We start from the raw sequence: 20,415 nt of genomic DNA, 5'->3' as shown, positions 1-20,415 counted from the left end.
GCCAATGAAATTTAAATGAGAGAAACAGCAGTAATCCTTGGGGACTAACAGAAACCAGTCAGAATCCAGAGGTACTCCCCGGGAACAAGGTTGACTGCTCCAACCAGCCCTCTTCCCCAGGTGCTGCAAGAGGGGAGCAGCCACCTAGCACCTGCAGTCTCCTCTGTGCTGAAGGAGGTGACTGCAGGTGGCCTGGGACTATGGCAGGCCTTGGGAGAAGCCCTGGCAGATGAATGCCAAGAAATCGCTGCTGTTGACTCATTTTAAACTTCAACTGGTTTTACAATTTATATTTAGTCAACCCCGTGGTTCTGATTCTGGATTTGTTGACCATCCATTGCCTCACAGACAAGCTTTTCTGAAGAGTTTGTCATCTGCTTAGCTTCTTGCATGCAAATCAATCAGCCAACAATGAAGGTAACAGAGCAGAGCACCAAAAATCACTCTCGCAACACCAGCCAACAGCCATCTCCAGGGGAGGGGGCACTTGAGGTCAGTCACCAAGGAAGGGGGGGGGAATGCTACCCTGCACCAGTCAATGCATGCAGCATCCACAGTGTGTCTATGCGACAAAGATTCCATCAGACACCGGAATGTTGTGTGAAAGGTGCAAAATATTCAAAACTGTACCACCACCATCAATTCAAATGGACACCCGCGGCCCTGGAAGCCAATGCTGCTTCAAACTAAAGGGAGAACCCGGGATAAAAATAGAAGTTTGTGCTTTTTCAATCGTCAGAAGCAAACTATTAACTATTCCATTGATGCTTTCTTTTACTACAGCTGCCAACGTATAATTCGAGCAGGAATAAAGTGATTTCCATGCCCTTTCCACTTTAGAAGCACTGATGAAAAGAATTCTCCCATGAGATTTTGAGATTCCTGAATTCACCCAGGAGGCTTCTTTAGGGAAACAAAGTTTACAAAGGGTTTGTCCAGCAAGTCAATATTATGCACCTTTCAGTGGTCAAAAGGTAAAAATTAAATGTTTTCACAACTACTTTTATTCAATTAATGACATCAAATGTAACAGACTAGAAGTCACCCAAACATGCATGCAATTCCATCTGCTTTTGGTCTGGCATTTGACTGCATCATTTTTTCCAGCTACACCAAGTGTACCAGAAAGATCCAGAGCTGCTGGGAGCAAGGCCCCAAAAGGCCAGAAGGACAGCAAAGAAACTTTTAAAAATGAAATAAGGACAGAAAGGGTGGTAGCAGGAGCCACATGCAAGATAAATGCACACAGATAAACAGAGGACCAGGCACTGAGCTCAAAGAGGTTCAGGAGAACAGCAGATGAAAGGTGTGCAGCCCTCGCTGGCCACAGACACAGCCAATTAGCAGTGGCCTCCTCAAAGGGCAACTCAATGTCAACCTGAAAGTCTGGAGAGAAGGGGAAATCCTTGGGTTTCCCTGAGCCAGACCAACCATTTAGGATATGCATTTGGAACACGCACTGCTGTGAAGCTATGGCATGAGTCCCTGAGCAAACCTAGAGTCCCTCCAGCTCCTCATAATGAGAAGACAGCCACATCAACAAAACTCACAGCAGCTCCCTGCAGAGCGCTCCTGCAGCCAAGCGGCAGCCCAAAGAAGTTCAGGGGGGTTATCAGGGTTTACATCTCAAGGTCAGCATGGTGGCAAGGGCCCAGAAAGTCAGCTTATTCTTATTAAAACTCCAGTCCAGAAGATCTTGCTTACTCAGAAACAGATACTGTTGTCTCTTTCATATCCAAGTTGTCTCCCAACAACCAGAATAATCTGTCCTTGATTTTGTAAAAGAGAATGCCATGAGGGCCTGAACAACTGCAAAACTCTAAACTATCCAGCAGAAAATAAGTCTTCCCTGTTTGTTTGTTTTTGCCAGAATGCAGGCAGTTGCCACAAAGTTGCCTTGCTGAAAAGGCAAGGTCTGGATCACTGCCAGGCAAATTTCCCACCCATGCTAAAACGGCCTAACCACATCTCCAGGATGTCCTGCATAGATGCAGTGTAGGATGCATCTTTCTTATGTTTCAGCCTGGCCAGACATGGTCTCGTAACTGTGATAATCTTGAGTTTAGGACTGTGGTGAGCACCTCTCCACTACTGAACATAGGCCATCACCAGGAGCTCTCACTACCGTTTCCCCCTGAACCTAACAACTATCAGGGCAGGAAGGCACTAAATATTGATTCATGGACCCACAAGAAGGGGAGGGATTCCAAGAAGCACACAGACTTCTAACCACCTGGAACCCTTCTCTTCCACACCTTCCAAATTGCAGCACAGGTGCTCACAACACCTCGAGTTCCCAGAATCGTATTACTATGAATCTGGACTGAGGAAGGGGACTGAGATGAAATACCCCAATTTTCCCCAAAGTCTTTGCACAAACTCCATTCCTGCCCATCTTGAGACCACTTTCATTTTCCTTGCTATGTATGGTCAGTACTTCTAAGGCAAAAAAGATCCCTCATACCCTTTATATCTGGAGACCCCATTCAATGTGTAAGTCCATTAGACTTATGCGTTTACACACACACACACCCACACACACACAGAGTACAAGCAGCAGAAAATCATACAGAAACATTTCCACAGCCTTTCTCCTCTTAGAACCATTCACAACCATCAGCTCCCAGTGCTGAGATTACACCCAACTGCACTCTTGTTCGCTGTTGACAGACACCTAGGTTAGGGACACCTGGGCTGCAGCTCTCTGTAGCAACAATGGTACAGGCTTGAGAAAACTGAAACAAAACTGGGACAAAAGGACAAATCAGGTCTCCTGAGATTTAGAAGACACAGGATAAACGTGCAGACTGAGTCCATCATGTGGAAGGCGTTCGACTTGTTCCGCAATGCCCTGGAAAGCAGACTCCAGGTTTAGGAAGACAGATGTCAACCAAGTATAAGAAACCAAAAATCAGCGGAATCCCGAAAGAGGATGCCAAGCCTTAATTCTGTTTGTTACTAGGAGAAACAAACAAACATAAACAAAGTAAGAGGTAGATGGCCGACCTTTTCGGTCAGAGATGTCCCGGCTCTGGGTGGAAAGTTAGCTTAGATCAGTGGTCCTCTAACTGGCTTCATTTAGGAATTAAAAGTAACTAATATAAGCCCCACCCCAGGCTTGCCAAGGTAGCACCTCAGAGGCTACAGCCCAGGAAAACTGTTATTAAGAAGCTTACTAACCCAGAAGGCACCCACTCCACCAGGCACTCATTCATCACCATCGAGGGAGACAAACTGCCCATCCGTGCACTCAACAGGAGGGATATGGCATTCCTCCTGAGGCGTCCCTGCCAGAAATATATACCCCGAAACGAGGAGACAGCACACAAACGCAAACTGACGGACAGTCAACAAAATGGGCCTATATTCCTCAAAAATGTCAGTGTCGTCAAAGGCAGAGAAAGTCTGAGGAGCTGTTCTGGGAATGATCCTGGGTTGGATCCTGGACCAGGAAAAAAAATTGCTCTAAAGGACATTATTGAGCCGATTAATGAAATTTGAACATGGATTCCATATTGAATAACAATATTATATCCATGTTGAATTTTGATCGCTGCATTGTGGTTATACGAGTGAGTCTTAGGAGATACATGCGCAAGTATCTGGAGCCAAAGGTGCTGATGTTGGCGACGTAATTTCAAATCCTTCATCATTAACCACAATGACAGTGACAATATGGGGAGGGGGGCCAGTGTGACAAATGCTAACAATTGGTTAATCTAGGAGAGCACAGTGTAGTTCACTGCATTATTCTTGCAACTTCTGTAAGGTGGAAATTTTTTCAAAATAAAGTTTACTAAAGCTTGCTAGGTGATTCCGATGCAGCCAGACAAGCTGGACAGCACATGGGGACAGCTGGTCTATACAACTTCTAGGTCTCTTCAAGCTCTGAGATTAAGCTATTTTTAAGTGTACAGAAAACAGATCTACCCCAAAACTGATTTGACTGTTGCTCATCTTATGATATTCAGAGTAAGTTAAAATTACTGTAAAAGAGAAAACAATTGCAATGGTTCCCTCTTAGCTAAGGACGATTTACACTTGGACTGGCTTATGCTGACTTATGAAAAAGGGAAGGCTCCGTATGTCCAGGAGGAAGACAAAGCTCATGAAAACTACATCTGCTCCCCAGAAGGGCACCTGAGATTTCTTCATTCCCAAAGGTGCCTGATATGACTTAGCAGCAAAAGTCCTTTAGCTAAGCAATTCCTAGACACAGCCAGATCAATAAAAATCCATGGGGTCAGGACAAAACCTAGGGGTGTCACAGTCAAATCAGCCCAAGCTGAGTTTGTATTCTTAGCACCCAAACAGCTTTATCCCTTAGGCCTTTGCGTCAGTTGCCCTGGGGTCGGGGGGGAGGGAGAGTTGAGAAAGGGGGAGGCAAAGGGCAGTCTTTCCAAACAGAGAAGTATGTTCTTATTCCACTTAGACTATTTTCTTTTATGTGTGCAAAATCAAGGGATAGGAAAATGTGCTTTCAAAACCAGTTTTGCCCTAGCCAGTTTGGTTCAGTGGTTACAGCGTCGGCCTGCGGACTGAAGGGTCCCGGGTTCGATTCTGACTAAGGGCACGTGCCTCGGTTGCAGGCTCGATCCCTGTCCCCGGTCAGGGCGAGTGCGGGAGGCGACCAATCAGTGTGTCTCTCTCACATCGATGCTTCTCTGTCTCTCCCTTCCATTCTCTCTGAAAAGCAGTGGAAAAAATATCCTTGGGTGAGAAACAAACAAACAAAACCAGTCTTACCCTTTAATCAGCTTCATAAGCCAACTAAACCAACCACGAATCACTGAAGGGGAAACCAGTTCAAAGTGACTCCCCCAAACAAAACCTACTAGTAAACAAGGAACAGATTCCAAAATGCCATTTCAGAAATACCGCATTATATATTCCTTTAAAATTGGGATCTCGAATATTACTAGTGACCAGATATTTTTACTTTACGTACATTATCTTACTTAAACTCCAAAACAACCCAGCAAAGTAGATGGAATACCCTATTTTACAGAAGAGGAAACTGAGGCTCAGAGAAAGTAAGTAACTTGTTTACGTCAACAAAATCAAGTAAGTGATAGCAGAGAATTCAAACTAAGGCCTGGCCTACCTGACAGTTCTCCACTCTACCATACCACTTTAAAAAACAAAACAAAACAAAAACCAGAAGAAAACAAAGACAGAGTATTTTCTATTTTGAGGATCAGAAGAGGGAATTTAGAGTGGCCCAAAACAAAGCTCGTGTGCGCCACTACCCCAGATCAAACTGCTTCCCACCATCAAGGCCCAACAGCTGAAGAAACCTCCAGGCCGGCCCACAGGAGGCTGTATTTGCCAAGTCAGAATTTCTCAGGGAAAAGCACGAGCATCTGCAGAAGCACCTTACATTTCCTTCCCTGTGCTGCGCATTCAGAGCAAGAGAAAGGCAGCTAATGTGAGAGGTGCAGTGACTCAACCAAACGCCAGATTGTTGCCAAACAGCAAACCTCACCTGAATGAAAACTCAGATCAGAGACAGCAGGCGAGGGCGCTGAGGAAAGAGGCTATGGCCACCACCCAACAGTGCTCTGCCACCGATGTGGTGAAGGCCATGGGCAGCGAGGCCAGCTGGGCTGGTCCCAGCCTCACGGGGAAGGAGATGACATAAGTGTACTGCTTGGCCCTGCAACTTCATGTCCTGTTTCAGAGCTCTCCCAAGGCCAAGAGTGACCAGGCAGAGAGAGAAGCTACCAGCTGGGGAGAGGGATCGCAGCTTTAAAGTCCCAGGCAGGAGCTGAGAGGGGGACCCCCGAGCCACAGCTTTGACGTCACCAACCCCCTTCTCCCACATCTCCATCCCCCTACCACGAGCTCCCGAAAACCAGATTCCATTTCAGTAGAAACACAGAATGCAGACGAAAAACAATTTTTTTTAATCCAGGAAGTAAAACTTAATCATTTTTCCTGTGCTTCTTTAAAAGTAGGTTAATCTGTTTGACATCTTTTAATGTCGTTTTTCTTTGTTGAATTTAAATGACTTCAGAAATCACAAAAGTTATGCATATAATATGGCCCCATCTTTTCCACATTTCTGCCACTTCTCAGCTTTTCAGATACTCCGGGAAAAACACCAAGCCTTCCAGCATTAGTACGGATTTTAAAAGCAAACCAAAGCCACTGAGGCTGCATTTCCCAGTCCCGGACAGGTCAAAGGCAGACGGCTGAAGCAGACACAGTCAGGGTGATGAGGGGGAGCCCGAGTGCACAGAGGGGGAGCCAGAGAGGACCAAGAGAAAGTGCAGCTTGGAGAAATGATGCAGAGAAACCCTGACAGCAAAGTACACACCTTGGCATTGATATAAGGGTCAAAGGGGCCGTACTTTTTGAGTTCTTTGATCTCAAGAGCATTCTACAAAAAGGAGAGGAAAAGAGAATATGATGATAAAATGGATGAAATATATCAAAGCAACTGCACAGCCCCGAGGGGCCCAACACTGGAATGACCGGGATCTGCCTCGAAGGGAAGTAAATGGGGAAGACGGTCTCCAGGACCTGACACTCATCACCCCCTCTTATCCAAGCATCCAACTGAAACCACAGTGATGGCTGTTAAATAAATCACTGTGGTACTTGGAACTAGATCCTTCAGCGCCCGCCCCACCCACCTGCCTGCTAGGTACTCAAAGCACTGGCTAGTGTCCCACCTATCGATGGCTACTCCAGGTGGGAAGCAGCTGTGAGCAGGAGAAGCCAGCACACTCAGGTGGCTCCAAAGTCCAAGCAGCTGTGCTCCAAGGCAAAAGTGAGCAAAGAGGATTAGAAATGGTTAATGAAAGTTTCCTAAATAAGGACTTTAATGGGTGACTAGTTTTTTCAACACTGAAAAGTATTACTTAAAAGCAAACTTCCTTATAAATTTCCTCCAGATAAGAGAAATTACAATCACCTTAGCCAGGAGGAGTAAACCGCATTTAGATACTAAAGAGACCATTTTCATTCCTAATGTTATAAAACAAACATCTTAAAGACATGGATGCTCTTAAATGTCTGTTGCTCACCAACCAAAAAAGTGCAGCCCAGTGGGGGGAAGGGAGGCTGACTGACAGCTGTACACACACAATCTCTAAATCGGGACATTTGGGAGCCCTGGTTCATACTCTCGCACCCCGGAGTGAAGCTGCCCCCTCTGAATCAGTCATGCCCTAACAACTCATGGAGAATGTGCATGAACTTGCTGACATGTGGCTCTGCAAGAGTCACCTCCTATTTTTTGAGGACTAACTCTATTTTAATTATATAGGTAATTTAACAATCTCCTCTCAGCAAAGTCATTAGGAAAATAATCCTACACTCAGTGAGAAAGAGCAGCATCTCTCATTCAAGCACTAAGAAAGTATCTGCTTCAGTTCTGAGCAGAGAGGAGACAGGAGAATGGCTGGTCATGTAGGGAAAGCCCATCTCCTCTCAGATTCAAGCTCTAGGGGTATTTTATAAGAGGCATGTCTAGAACACACATAATTCAAGTATAACTTTTCCAAAGCAATAAATGTAAAGGAGAGGAGTGCCTAAGGCCATGGCCACTGTGAGGTTATTTTTACTCAAATGCTGCCTTTTTATCTTCTAAGAAGTATCTCTGCACTGTGAAAGCATGGCCACCCTTAGGTTAACATTATAGAGGACCCATGGAAGTGAGCTGCATTCTGCTGACCTCCACTCTCGTTTTGGGAGCTCACTTTCATCTCAGGCTCTGGTCCTTCCACTTCTGTGAGTTCCAGTGTGTGTAGAACAGCAGCATGGTGCACACAGCACTGACACACACCGGAGGATCCCTCTGCCAGCTGAAGTCACAATGCCATGTTGACGGCATAAGCACAATGTGCAATTAATTAAGCCTGCCAGCTTGAAATAGACTCTAAGCAATTTTGCAGAATTTGCATTGTTTCAAATTTTGCATAAGGTTAGTATTTATATTTTCCTTATAGTATTATTCCATGCCTGCGTGATTCAAATGCATATAAAATGTAACTCATGGAATAAAATCTCCCTGATGCACTAGGAGGAGAGGTGCTGGAGAGGCAGAGAAGAGCCACTTCCCGTGATCTGAGCCACGGGACCAAGAGTGCGATGGGGTTGCCAAGGCCTTGGCTGTAGCTGAATGGAAGAAAGCTTCCCTTCCTTCCGACCTGTTCGTTGACTCTGGTGTGTGAGGGCCCTTGGTGGATAAGCAACCGCACGATCTGGGCGTCTCCTTTCCAGGCTGCCAAGTGCAGAGGGTAGCAGCCTTTGGAATCAGCCACATTGGTCAGCGCATCATTCCTCAGAAGAACCTCGACCACATCCCTGGAAGGAAAAAATCAATCATGAGTTTGCAGAACTCAGAAGTCTTTCCTACAAATAGCTCTTTACACAAAGCGCTTTCCCAGCTATTACCATTTGGCTCCCATGTCCACCTGAGCTCATCACCCAGCCTCTTCCTTGTGTTCCAGGAGCTACTGCTACAGTTGCTGACATGCAGCTGAACCACCTTATGTCACACAACACTGGCTCTTCACCTCCCTGTTTATCTAGGCTTTCTAGGTAATCCATCCATTTTCTATTACTTTGAAAATGTCTGGTCCCCTTGTCTAAGCCTTGCAATGCTTCCTGTTTGTGATGTTTAAACAGCATTCAGGGATAGAATTTACATAAACAAATATCATCATTTGTGCAAAACAAATATCATCATTCACCACATTATTCAGAGCATTCAGTGATGCGGAGCTGAAGTGGACGGACCAAGCAGAATTAAAGCTGCTAGCAAACATAAGCCAGATGCATATGGCATCATTTGATACATCCAGGAAGGAGGACTTGGCTTTCTTCTTGGTGACACCACTAATTAAGCAGATACAAATGTATAATTATCCCCATGCACATGAGGTCGAAGAAAATCCACACTGTAAATAAAAACAGCATCTGGAGATCAATTTGGCTAACAAGCTAGTCTTTTAAGTTCAAGATTCACTTTAATTCAGGTTACCCCACTATTTAAGGGGGCAGGGTCTCTACATATTTCTTGTTAGCTGTGTCTAAAATGGCACAGAAAGGACATAATGATCATGTTCAATATATTTCAGAAAAGTTCAATGTAGAAGGTAACAATCATTGTCTCTTTGGCACATCAGAGTCAAACGGGCTGGGCCAAATATTCCACTAGTGACACAGAAAACCACAAGGTTTAGCCCTGTTCCTTCCTCAGAAAAATCTAAAATGGTTCCAATAATCCCTCCTCATAAAAACTAAGCTTCTACTGCTAATCTCACACGGTGCTGCGCGCAATGTCTCCCCATTCCAGTGCAGTGGGTTTCCATTCTCCCGCCTCCCGGAGGATCCACTCCCTGCAGCCCCAGCGCCTGCCCTGGCGGAGCCCGGTCTCCCTTACCTGACTGGCAGCACCCAATCTCAGCTGCCGATCGCTCAGACCTATGCCTTCTTCTCCTTCACCCCCAAACACACCTCCCAGACACTCTCCCCACAGCCCACCCAATTCCAATAACGTCTCTACATGTAAGAGAATTAAACAGGCCTTATTTTTCATGTATTTCTTTCCTTAAAAGTGGTTCCCGTTGTCTATTAGGCTAATTTTATGAGGAAAAATGGCAAGCTGAAGGACAAAAGAAATAACTACTTTAACAGAAGGAAAGGTTCTCAGGACCATTCCATCAATTTTCAGCGTACAGAGGGCCTGCTACCTAACAGATGATCCAGCCCCTTTGTGCCCTGCTGCTCCAAAGCTGACCTTCACATTCAGAGGACTGTGTGGCACCGTACATTTCAGGGGGGAAAGGACACAGGAGAAAAGGAAAACTCAACCTTTGGTTCAGTTTTTTAAGGGGTGGAGTGGGGAAGGATGTTTCAGTTGTTACAAAGAGAGACTTGGGAATTCTGGATACCGCTCCGCAATCCTTTACAGGAACCCAAAGGTCGGAGGAAGGCCTGGGCCTGAGGGGGCAGGACACACAGGTTAGTACTCACTTGTGGCCGTTGAGAGCAGCATGGTGCAGAGGGGTGTACCCAGTGCTGTCGACACAGTTCACATTGGGCCCTCTCCAGATGCTGCAGAGGAAAAAGAGACTGAAGTCACAAACCAAATTTGAAGACAGCTAGCTGCCTGGGAAAGAATTCTGTGTGACATTTAATCAAACTGGTCACTTCGCCATGACTCCCGATAAAGGACAGCAGCCGTTTACCACAGAAATGCACAGCATCCGGGAGCACACAGTGGGTGCTGAGCAAGGAGTCAAGCGTCAGGACAACAGGGTCATCATTTAAGAGCCGGTTCCTCTGCACCCTTCTCATCTGTGACTTCACAAACCGCTCCGTCTGGGACTGGTGCCTCTGAATACTCCCAGGATCGTAAGAACAGCTCACTGACAAGTCATCAGAAGTATCCCTGAACCAAAGCACTCAACCAGTCACAGGTACTGAACACCAGTCTCTATGCTGGTACCTGAAGGCTTGAGAGAGACCTCCACACGGACCAGGACAACTCAACCACCAGGACCAAGATCAAAGAATCCACATTTGTAAAAGCACAAGGATGCATGCCTTAAGATGCAAGAGGCAGTTCGGTCTTTCCTTTGTGAATAGGTCTTACTGGTAATAAAAAAAGTAACAACAGAACCTACAATTTCAGTGCCTTATTTGAATACTATGCTAGCTAGCAAGGTTGAAATGTCATCTTATTTAATCCTCAAAGCCTTAATTTTCATTTCTGTTTCACCTCTTATTGCACTGGTCAGAGCTTCTAAAAGCCTGTAAGTAGCAGAGGGCAGCCTTGTTTTGGCCTTGGCCTTGTTTGCTTTTTTTTGTTTGTTTTTTTAATTGTTGACTCTATTTGGCCTTGCTTTTAATGAGAATGCCTCTAATGTTTTTGGAAGTTGGTTTGAGATAGAGACTCTGTAACATGTAAAAGAAGTATATTTTTTTCCTATTTAAAGTGTTATTAAAAATAGTTAATTAAAATGCATTTTCTGCATCTATGGAGATAATCAGTTTTTCACATTTAACCAACTAATATGTTATCAATAGGTTTCTTATACTGAACGATTCTTTCATTCCTGGAATAAACCAAAAACCTTATCTGGCCATTCTCCATGATAGCCATGTCAGTGAATTCTACTCAAGAGTGTTTTACTTACAATTTTCACATCTATATTCATAAGTGAGGCTGGTCTAAAGTTTTTGCTTTTTGTGCTATTGCTTTTGGATGGTATTAGTGTTAGGTTTTGGTCACAATCATCTGGGTAGGTACCTACCCATTTCTATATTCAGGAATAAATGACATAGAGCACTAAAATTATAAATAATCACCAGTAAAGCCATCTGGGCATAGAGCCTTTATGCTTAGATGTTGGAAGCAGTGTTATTTATGACAACAAAATTTTGGAAATAGCCCAAAAGTCTATCAATAGAGAAATGATTTGATAACTAAGGCACAGATACATAGTAGAATTTCATATACCAGTTACAGTGCTATGTAAATAAGACAGAACAGAGATTACAATATGTTAAGGAGAAAAAAAGAAACAAAACTGTAAACACTGTAGAGAAAGAATATATGAGCAAAACTTCTCAGGATAGTGAATTGAGTGCAGAAGTTTACTCAACCTCCTGTCTAAAGTTCCATCAAGTGACAGAAATAATTCTCACCCTACACCATAGATAGATAGATGGACAGATGGACGGACAGACAGACAGACATGGATCTACAGAGACACAACCCAGAAGAATGCAAATTAAAATAATCACATACCATTTTTCATCTACCAGACTGACAAAAATGAGAATGACACTGTAAAGTGTTAATAAAGATCAGGGAAACAAGCCCTCTTAAACACCACTGGTATGAGTTTAAATTGGTGAATTCCTGTGGGAAGACAATTTGGCAGCATCCACCAATACCAAAAATAGGCATTCACTTTGCGCCAGCATTTCCACTTCCAGGCAACTATCCAACGGAAACGCTTGCACATGTGCGCGACGCCCCATTCTTGTACAGGGCTGCTTCCATGTAAGAACAGAAACCAAAAACTTAACGTCCATCAATAGGTGAGCAGTTAAATATCAGGTACACTCATCAAATGAATGATTATATAACCACCAGCAACAATGACAATAAAGGAAACAAAAGAAAATGAGTTGGAACCGACATGGAAAGATTCCCCAAGACATACTTTGTTATGAGCACGTGAAAAGCAGAAGTCAGTGTACAATACAAGAATATGGGCCCCGCTGTGTGTGTGTGTGCGCGCGCGCGCACACGCACACACCCTGTGGAAGGTGATGGGAAGTCTTGTCCAGCGTTGCTTACCCTGGGGAAACGTGTGTTGGGTTGTTGCAGAATGGGAAAGAGGAACATTCATTCATGCACTGCTCTGCATTCTACCACAGTTTCAAATATTTACAATCAAAATGCAATCATGTTGTATTTTTATAATATTTTTTAAAAGAGAGAGGAGAAAGAAGCTATACATAGGGAAAAGAAGACAAAAAATAGAAATGCTAATAATAAATGGCTGTGTATGTGATAAGCCTGTAGGTATTACGCCTAAAATCTTAAGATAAATTTTCAGGGAAAAGGGAGGATGTGTGTGCTGCCATCTGATAGCTGGTTTATTTGTTCACTGTCAATTAAGGATGCTGGCGACAACATCAGGAGCATGAGGTACATCCTGGTATCCCCGCGCTCCGCTGAGTTTGATTCCTATAGCACCTTCCAAACGAAGAGCTATAACGCACACTTTCAGCGATGCACACTTTGTCACGCCACATGATGATCTCATGTTCTAAAACAAAAACTGCACACCCGAGCCTGACAATGATGAATGATGCAGTGGAACGGATCTGGAGCATCTAGGAGGTACAGTTTTCATATCTTTTTTAAAGTTGCCCATAGGACAAAAGGTCATCATTCTATTCTAAAATAGGTGACACTAAAATCCAAAAAAAAATGGCTTGCACCAAATCACAAGCCACATCAGTGGCAGATCCAAATCTCCCATTACTCCCATTCATGGAGCTCCTGGCATGTGGCCAAGCAAGGACTTTTTGAGCCAAGCCTTAGTGTGTAGGGGGTGAGATGAAGTGAGTACACAGCCACACAAGGCTAAACATAACACAGTAGTGAGACAGCCGGAAAAACCAACAGAACTTGGCAAGGAGGAAATGCCAACACGACTTAAAGCAGGTGGGAGCGCACGTCTGTCAGCAACTGCTACTCCATCAAGGATCTGCTATCTTCAGCCATCTCTGTCCAGGCCCCAAAGTAACCTTAAAACTAAGATTTAAACTGCCCTTGCTTTTAACGAAAAGGCAGGACTGAGTAAGCCCTCCGTCACTTCCTAACTTGTACCTCCATGTCTCTGGTTTAGAGGTGATTAGGTCTGGACACCCCAAACCAGCACTAAAACTACTTCAAAACCATGAGAAAAGACAGGAAGAAAGATAAGAACTTTTCCTGCATAAAGTTGCAATATTTCCAACCAGTAAGGCCTCTCCCCACATTTTCTCTAACTAGCATTTCCTCTAAATACCCATCCAGATATTAGGGGAATAGGGAATTATTAAATAAGACCTAAGTGAAAATGGAGAAGTGTAATCTCTCTGCTTGGAATTTCAGCTTCAGACAAGAAGGCAGTAACATCCCTCCGCCCAAGTTTCTTCCTTCTTGGCAGCACAAGAAAAGAGCTATTTACAATCTAGGTCTTCCTCCCGATCACAGCTATCCTATCAGGTTTCTCTAAAACAGTAACTACCAAAGGGCTGCTCACCAACAAACAGAAAGGAAATACAATGTGCCAAGAGAACCAGAAAAAGAAAAAACACAAACAAACAATGGTCCAGGAGATTCCTAAACAAAGGCTAGCCTAGACAGATTGTGCGGAAAGGCAATGGCTGCCCTCACTTGTGCAACAAACCCTCACGCCAATCTCGACGGGACGCAGAGCAGTCAGTCCCAGCAACCTGCAGGTAGAAACCTTAGATCTCGGTTAGGAGCTGAGGCTCTGCAGTCAGCCGACCGCACTTCAGAACCTGCCTCTGCCGCTTGTTGTTTGTGACCTGGGAGAAGTTACCAGCCCTTCAAACCACTCTCTCTGCATCTGGAAATTCTACTGTGATAGGCTCCACAGGACTTGAATGGCTCGTGGAAACTAGGACCACTCTAGCTTGAGCCAGTTTAATAGCATTTGGGTTGAGGGGCCTAAGATGTGTCGCAGAGCCCCAAGTGCACAGGCGTGATGTTGAAGCACCTACGTTTGAGATGGCATCTAAAGACTGGGGTAGGGAAGAACATGACTGATGGGACGCTGCGGCTTTGGAATCCACCTCAAACACCTCTCTCCATTCATTTAAAAGCTGACTATACGTTGATTCATGGCAGGCAGCATGCTGGATCTGGAGGAGCTAATGAGTGAGAACAGGTCATACGGTAGCCGCAGCAGCAGGGAGCGGGGGAGAGGAAGACGGGAGGAAGAAAAGATAAAAAATATGAACAATAAAAGGGCAATAAATACATATCTATCAACAGTTGTATCTAAGAAAACAAACAAACACGTAGAACAGAAATGGACTCATAGAGAACACTTTGACGGCTGCCAGATGGGAGGTGGGATGGTGGGAGATGGGCAATAAAGCTGAAGAGATTAAGAGCTGCAAATTGGTCGTTACAGAACAGTCACGGGGATGTAAAGTACAGCACAGGGAATATAGTCAGTAATACTGCAATAATTATGTGTGGTGTCAGATGGGTGTGACTGATAAGAAAACATGGCCCAAATATATTCGTCCACAAGAATCCCACCTCAGAATGACTCACACAGGCTGAAAAAAAACTTCTGGAGGACTTTAAGGAGAGATCGACAATACAGTCACAGTAGGGGACTTTAACACCCAACTGGCTTTACTGGATAGATCTTCCAGACAAAAAATCAACAAGGAAACAGGGCCTCTAAGTGACACACTAGATCAGATGGATTGCACTGGCATTTACAGAACATTTCCCCCCAAAGCTGCAGAATATACATTCTCCTCAAGTGCACATGGGACATTCTCAAAGATAGATCACACATTAGGACACAAAACAAGTCTGTCTCTACAAGTTCAAGAAGATTGAAATCATATCATGCATATTCTCAGACATTTACACCATGGAATACTATGCAGCTAGAAAAAAGAAAGATCCCTTACCCTTTGAGACAGCATGGTGGAATCTGGAGAATATCATGCTAAGCGAAATAAGCCAATCAGAGAAAGACACGTGTCACATGACCTTACTCATATGTGGAATCTAATGAACAAAATAAACCAATGAACAGAACAGATCCAGAGACACAGAAGCATGGAACAGACTGACGAATCTCAGAGGGGAGGCAGGGGTGGGTGGGGAGAGATTAACCTAAAAACTTATATGCATATATGCATAACCAATGGACACAGTCAATAGTGTGGTTAAGGTGGGGGGGTGTTCAAGGTGGGGGGGATCAATGGAGGGGAAGGAGGCATTTGTAATACGTTCAACAATAAAGATAATAAATAAATAAAAATAAAAGTTCATGAAAAAATAAAAAGAAATAAAAAGTCCATCAACACCCATATTTGAATTTATATACCACTCTTCAGGCCTAGCAAAATTCAGGCAAAAATTTGGGTGTTAAAATTGCTTAAAGTTTCTGTGAATTCAGACAAGAACAGTAGGAAATTCACTGAGACACTTATTCTATCTGGCACAGAAAGTGGCCCGGCTCAAACGCCCCAAGCCTCACCTTCCCGGACGGCACTGGCCGATACTGACAGCACCCTCCTCCGATTTTCCACAACATCCTGCACCTTCCCCACAGCGTGGGCGTTTATCACATTTGCCTTGAACTACAGTGAATTCTTTATGCTGCTCATCTGTATGACATAACTTAAGCCCATTAAGTTATGAGGGAATCCCTCATGTTTCCAAGAGCGGTGTACTATGCAGGAATTAGCACAGGGCCACCAGTTTGCTACTTCTAATATTCAATTGTCACCAAGCTGCAACCCAAATCTGCTACGCTGTATCCATGAAAAATGGCAACAGTCTCTTGATGGGATACACAAGAATACTGCATTTGTACAAAAAACAGAGACAGAAGAACCGTAAGTTGCAACCTAAGTGCCCAGCCCACTTTCACCATGACTACTCTGTGCCATCAGATTCCGGGATCGGCCCTCCGCTGGCAGTAAGCTTGCTTCATGTGGTGGCCCAGCTACTGAACTGCTTACTTTACACAGATAAGTAACAACACCTCGGTGTAGTTCAATTCAACACATGTTCATGCACTACCTTCCACATGCCAGGGTCTACACAGCCGCCACCCAAGTGGAGTGGGGAAGTCAGACAAGCAAACAGATGACTCTACACTGTGTGACACTCTGAGAAGGAAGCATGCAAAGGGCAGTTCATGAGGAAATGGGAATAAGGGAGGCTTTGCAGAAGAGATACTTGAGCTGAGCCTTAAAGCTCAGAAGGAATCACCCAGACAGAAGCAACAAAGAGGAACCACCCAAATTCAAGGTCCCCCAAGTAGTCCCAGCAAACTGGGGCAACTGCAAGTAACTGCAAATGGCTGGAACCTGCAAGTGACCAAACAGTGAATGCAAGGATGGGGAGGCAGGCAGAGCCACATCACCCAGGGTCCCGGATGCTAATGCCAAGTGTTGAGCAGGGACTGATCGCATACATGTTTTAGAAAAGCCCTTCTGCTGACAGCTGAGATGTGGGAAACTAGATGGTCAATTTGTTATTCACCACAAATTGATGGCCGGGGGAAAAAAATCCTTATGCTGAACAGCTGCACAGATACGGACTGGAAGAAATGTGTGACAAGACCCAGGGAGCCCAGTCAGAAGTCAGCAATTCAGGCAAGAAGTGAGGGCCTGAACGAAGGCAGAGGTAAGAGGGGCAGAGAAAAAAGGGATGGATTCAATAGGGAAGGCAGGATCTACCGACCAAGTGCGGGTGTGGGCTCAGGGGTGGTGTGGCCCAACAATGCCGTGGACGAGAGCAGACTCCGGAGGAAAGCAGGTTGCTGCGCTGTGCTTGTGGGGTGTGAGGTAGGGAGGAGAGGGGAGGCGCAGAGGGAGCTGGCTCTGCCTTAGTTGGGGCTGAAATGAATCTGGACCCCCATGTGTAGACGCCCAGTCAGCAGGTGGATGTGAGGGTTTGGAACAGCATGGTTACATGGGTAGTTTAAGCTGACAATGTTCAGGTGTTTACATGCATGTGGCCTGTATCTGACCCTTACCACCGTATTATAGAGTAGGAAAGAACATACTGTTATTTCCATCTTATCGGTAAGAAAACTGAAGCTCAAATGACCCGCTGATTACCATACAGCTAATTAATGTGCAACTGAAACAAAATCCCACATTTGACTTCTAGTGCATGTTCCTTCCAGTTCTCCAGGCTCTTGACCTTGACTGTTAAGAGAAAACAACTTGGATCCCTAGGAGTCTCCTCCTGAATTAGTTCTCAGGAGGTCAAGGGCTCTCGGAGCACCAAGTCAGAAGAGGGCCTTCTCTGTTCCAGACTGAAATGGAGCAATGAAAATGAAACTGCGGGGAAGAGAGGTTCTGGGCAGCTCATCACTCCTGATTTCTTCGTTAAGGAAGGTCTAGACAGGGGTCTGTCTCAGCAGCCTGTCTCTGCCCAAGCCTTCAGCTTTCCTCTTTCGGTTGTCCTCACAAAGGCAAGTTTATCTCTGAACCTCAGGAAGGGCAGGCAGTTTTCCAACACAATGAAACATTGTCCAAAGTTGGTCTAATTTTAAAAAGACATCTTACTGAAATGAACTTGACACATCCTTACTAAAAAGCTTTCTACATACTTAACTGTTGAGGGTGAAAGGAGAGATAACAAGGAGCCTATGAAACCATCGCCATTGTGAAAGAAGCTTGTGATGCTCAGAGAAAGACAAAACTTACACACATGAAACAATCACCGTAAAACTCCAAAGGAATTCAATCTTGCTAACTGGGAAAAATTAAACATGTATTTTTATTTCTGTCCACTCCTAAACCTCATTAAAATGAGAGTAAAAACAAAAAAGGAACAGGAGAAAGATAAGAGTGAATATAAAATGTCAACATTTTTTGGAAGACGAAGACTAGTTAAGTGAGCAGAGCTGAGTGACTCCCTGTGGCAGGAGAACAGAACGCCAACCCACACGGGCACCCTGGGGAGGCTCGGGAGTTAGAGGCACAGGTGGCACAGGACAGGAGGTGAGGAGGGGCTGAACACAGGGACTCGTACAAAGTCTGAACAGGAAGGTGCTGGGCTCCCAGGTCTCTGGCACACCTCGGGCAGCTGGTCATCAGGTAGGAGAAGGCGGATTTAGTCTGTGAAGAAAGTGAACTGGAGAGGCTCTAGGCTTGGGGACATTAGGAAGAGGAATGCCGGGAGAGCCACCACACTAAAACAAAGGCCTAAAAGGAAGTCAGCATCCTGAAGGACAAGATCCCAGCCCTGCTTATCCGCTCGGTTCCCAGAACACTGCCGCCCCCGCAAACAGTAGGCTGGAAGACTCTTTCCTGGAGAAACCAAACACCACCACAGAAAAGTTCAACTGATGCTGACTTTTGGGGATCCCCCACAAAGCACGCGAACTCCTGCCCGATCAACTTACAGTATACAAAACCCACCCGCGGTAAGTTCCTCCCAGCTCTGCACGGACCATCTTCAACTGAATGAAGGTGATACCCAAGGGCCGCTGCACATCTAAGAAAGCCTTCAACACAAAACAACCAGAATGAAGGGACTCAAGGGAACAGAAACAAGGAACCAAACGAAACCGCAACAATAAAAACCCACTATCGCACAGAACTGGACTAGAAAAAACTGGAACAATCAGTGCAAAGTTCTTGGAAATTAAAAAATGATGGTAGAAATAAATATATAAGAGCTAGGAGATAAAGCTGAGTAAATCTCTCAGAAAGTGAAACCAAAAAAAGAGATGAGAAATACATGAGAAAAGATTTTAAAAATCAGAGGACCAAGAGTTCCAGAGAAAAGAGATATAGAGAGGAGGAAATTATCAAAGAAATACTTCGGAAATTCTCTTAGAACCAAGGGATATGCACTGCCAGTTGAAAGAATCCATCCTAGGCTCAGTACAATTTTTTAAAAGACACCGCCAAGACTCACTGTGAAATTTCAGAAACACTTCAGAACACATGAGATAAAGAGAACAGTTCCCAGAGAGAAAAGCAGTTCGCACACAAAGGACTGGGGAGCAGCAGAACTCTCGACAGCATCTCTGGGGGCCCTAAGACAAAGGAGCAATGCTTTCAAAACTCTGAGGCGACATCACTGCCAACCCAGAATTCTATAGCAGACAAATTATCAGCCGAGCATGAAAGGCGAATAAAGGTATTTTTAGACATGCGGGTCTCAAATTGTACCTCCCACACATCCTTTTTATCCGGAAGCACCTGCAGGATTTACTCAATCAAATAAATCAGCAAACCAAGAAAGAGGAAGACAGGCACCCAGATAATGGGGTAAAAAAAGGCACAGCCAAGCACAAGCCTCGGGAGCAGGCCACCCACCACCTCTGGAGGACGCAGGGCGGGGGGGCTGCGGGTGTCTGCAGGAGAGAAGTGCAGCTCACAGGAGCAACTCTGTGTCCACCTGGGACCTGGGAAAGATATTCAGGGACTTAAAAATGATGGCTGTGGTTTGGGAATTATAGGAAACTCAGAAGACCAACGAGAGAGGCAGCTCACGGGCTGCACAGGGGAAAGAACAGGCTCCTAGTATACTAACCGGTTCAGCAGGTGCGTCACACAACAGCCGCAACAATATAAACCCAGACGTTAACCCTGCGCTGATGTATCTGAAGAGGCAGCGGAGAGTGCGAGACGGCAACCCCTCCCCTCCCACCTAAGGCTGACAGCGCATGCCTAAAACTTAAAAATCAAGAAGTAGCAGCATAATACTCAGAAATGAGGAGGAGACGCCTGAAGAAAGCTAAGGGCTGGAAATGGCTGCTTTCCCCAAAGAAACTCAGATGCGCCCACGTGGCCTCCGGGTGAGACCGGTGCGGCCCCGATTCTGCCACTACAGGGCAGGCTGGGCGAGCCCGTCCGCTCTGAACGCGTACGCCTGCTGGCCCTGGTTTTTCCTGTTGCAGGCTTGTGGTGAAAGGCAGTGACTCTGAAGGGTTTGTTCCTCGTGGGAGAGAAACACAAGCTTTAGAAAGGCAGGGCCCATTTTAACTTCACAAGACACACAGTTCACACAGTGAACCTGGAAGGACAGCCTCTCTGCCCCGTACCACTAACAAGAAGCCTCCCTCTCCCTGCCAGGGACAACTGTCCTCAGAACAGACACGCTGGCTGTAAGCGCTGCCGTCTACAGCATCCCGGGCGGGGCCT

The 20,415-nt window shown here is 45.2% G+C and overlaps 1 protein-coding gene across 3 annotated transcripts in view; it reads right to left on the bottom strand.

The window, feature by feature from the left end:
• Positions 1-20,415, bottom strand: part of ANKS1A (ankyrin repeat and sterile alpha motif domain containing 1A) — a 176,734-nt gene that overhangs the window by 97,234 nt on the left and 59,085 nt on the right. For 2 of the 3 annotated variants that reach the window (XM_016223704.2, XM_016223708.2), the window contains exons 2-4: positions 9,988-10,068; positions 8,157-8,313; positions 6,320-6,382 (exon numbers count right to left, since the gene is read on the bottom strand). In XM_016223704.2, the coding sequence (XP_016079190.2) occupies positions 6,320-6,382; positions 8,157-8,313; positions 9,988-10,068 (301 nt within the window). The remainder of the gene's footprint in view (positions 1-6,319; positions 6,383-8,156; positions 8,314-9,987; positions 10,069-20,415) is intronic. The other variant, XM_016223706.2, reaches the window with a different exon arrangement.

This window comes from Miniopterus natalensis, chromosome 5, assembly GCF_054644295.1.
Source record: "Miniopterus natalensis isolate mMinNat1 chromosome 5, mMinNat1.hap1, whole genome shotgun sequence".
NCBI classification, from domain to species: domain Eukaryota; kingdom Metazoa; phylum Chordata; class Mammalia; order Chiroptera; family Miniopteridae; genus Miniopterus; species Miniopterus natalensis.
This window is presented reverse-complemented; position numbering and strand designations above follow the sequence as displayed.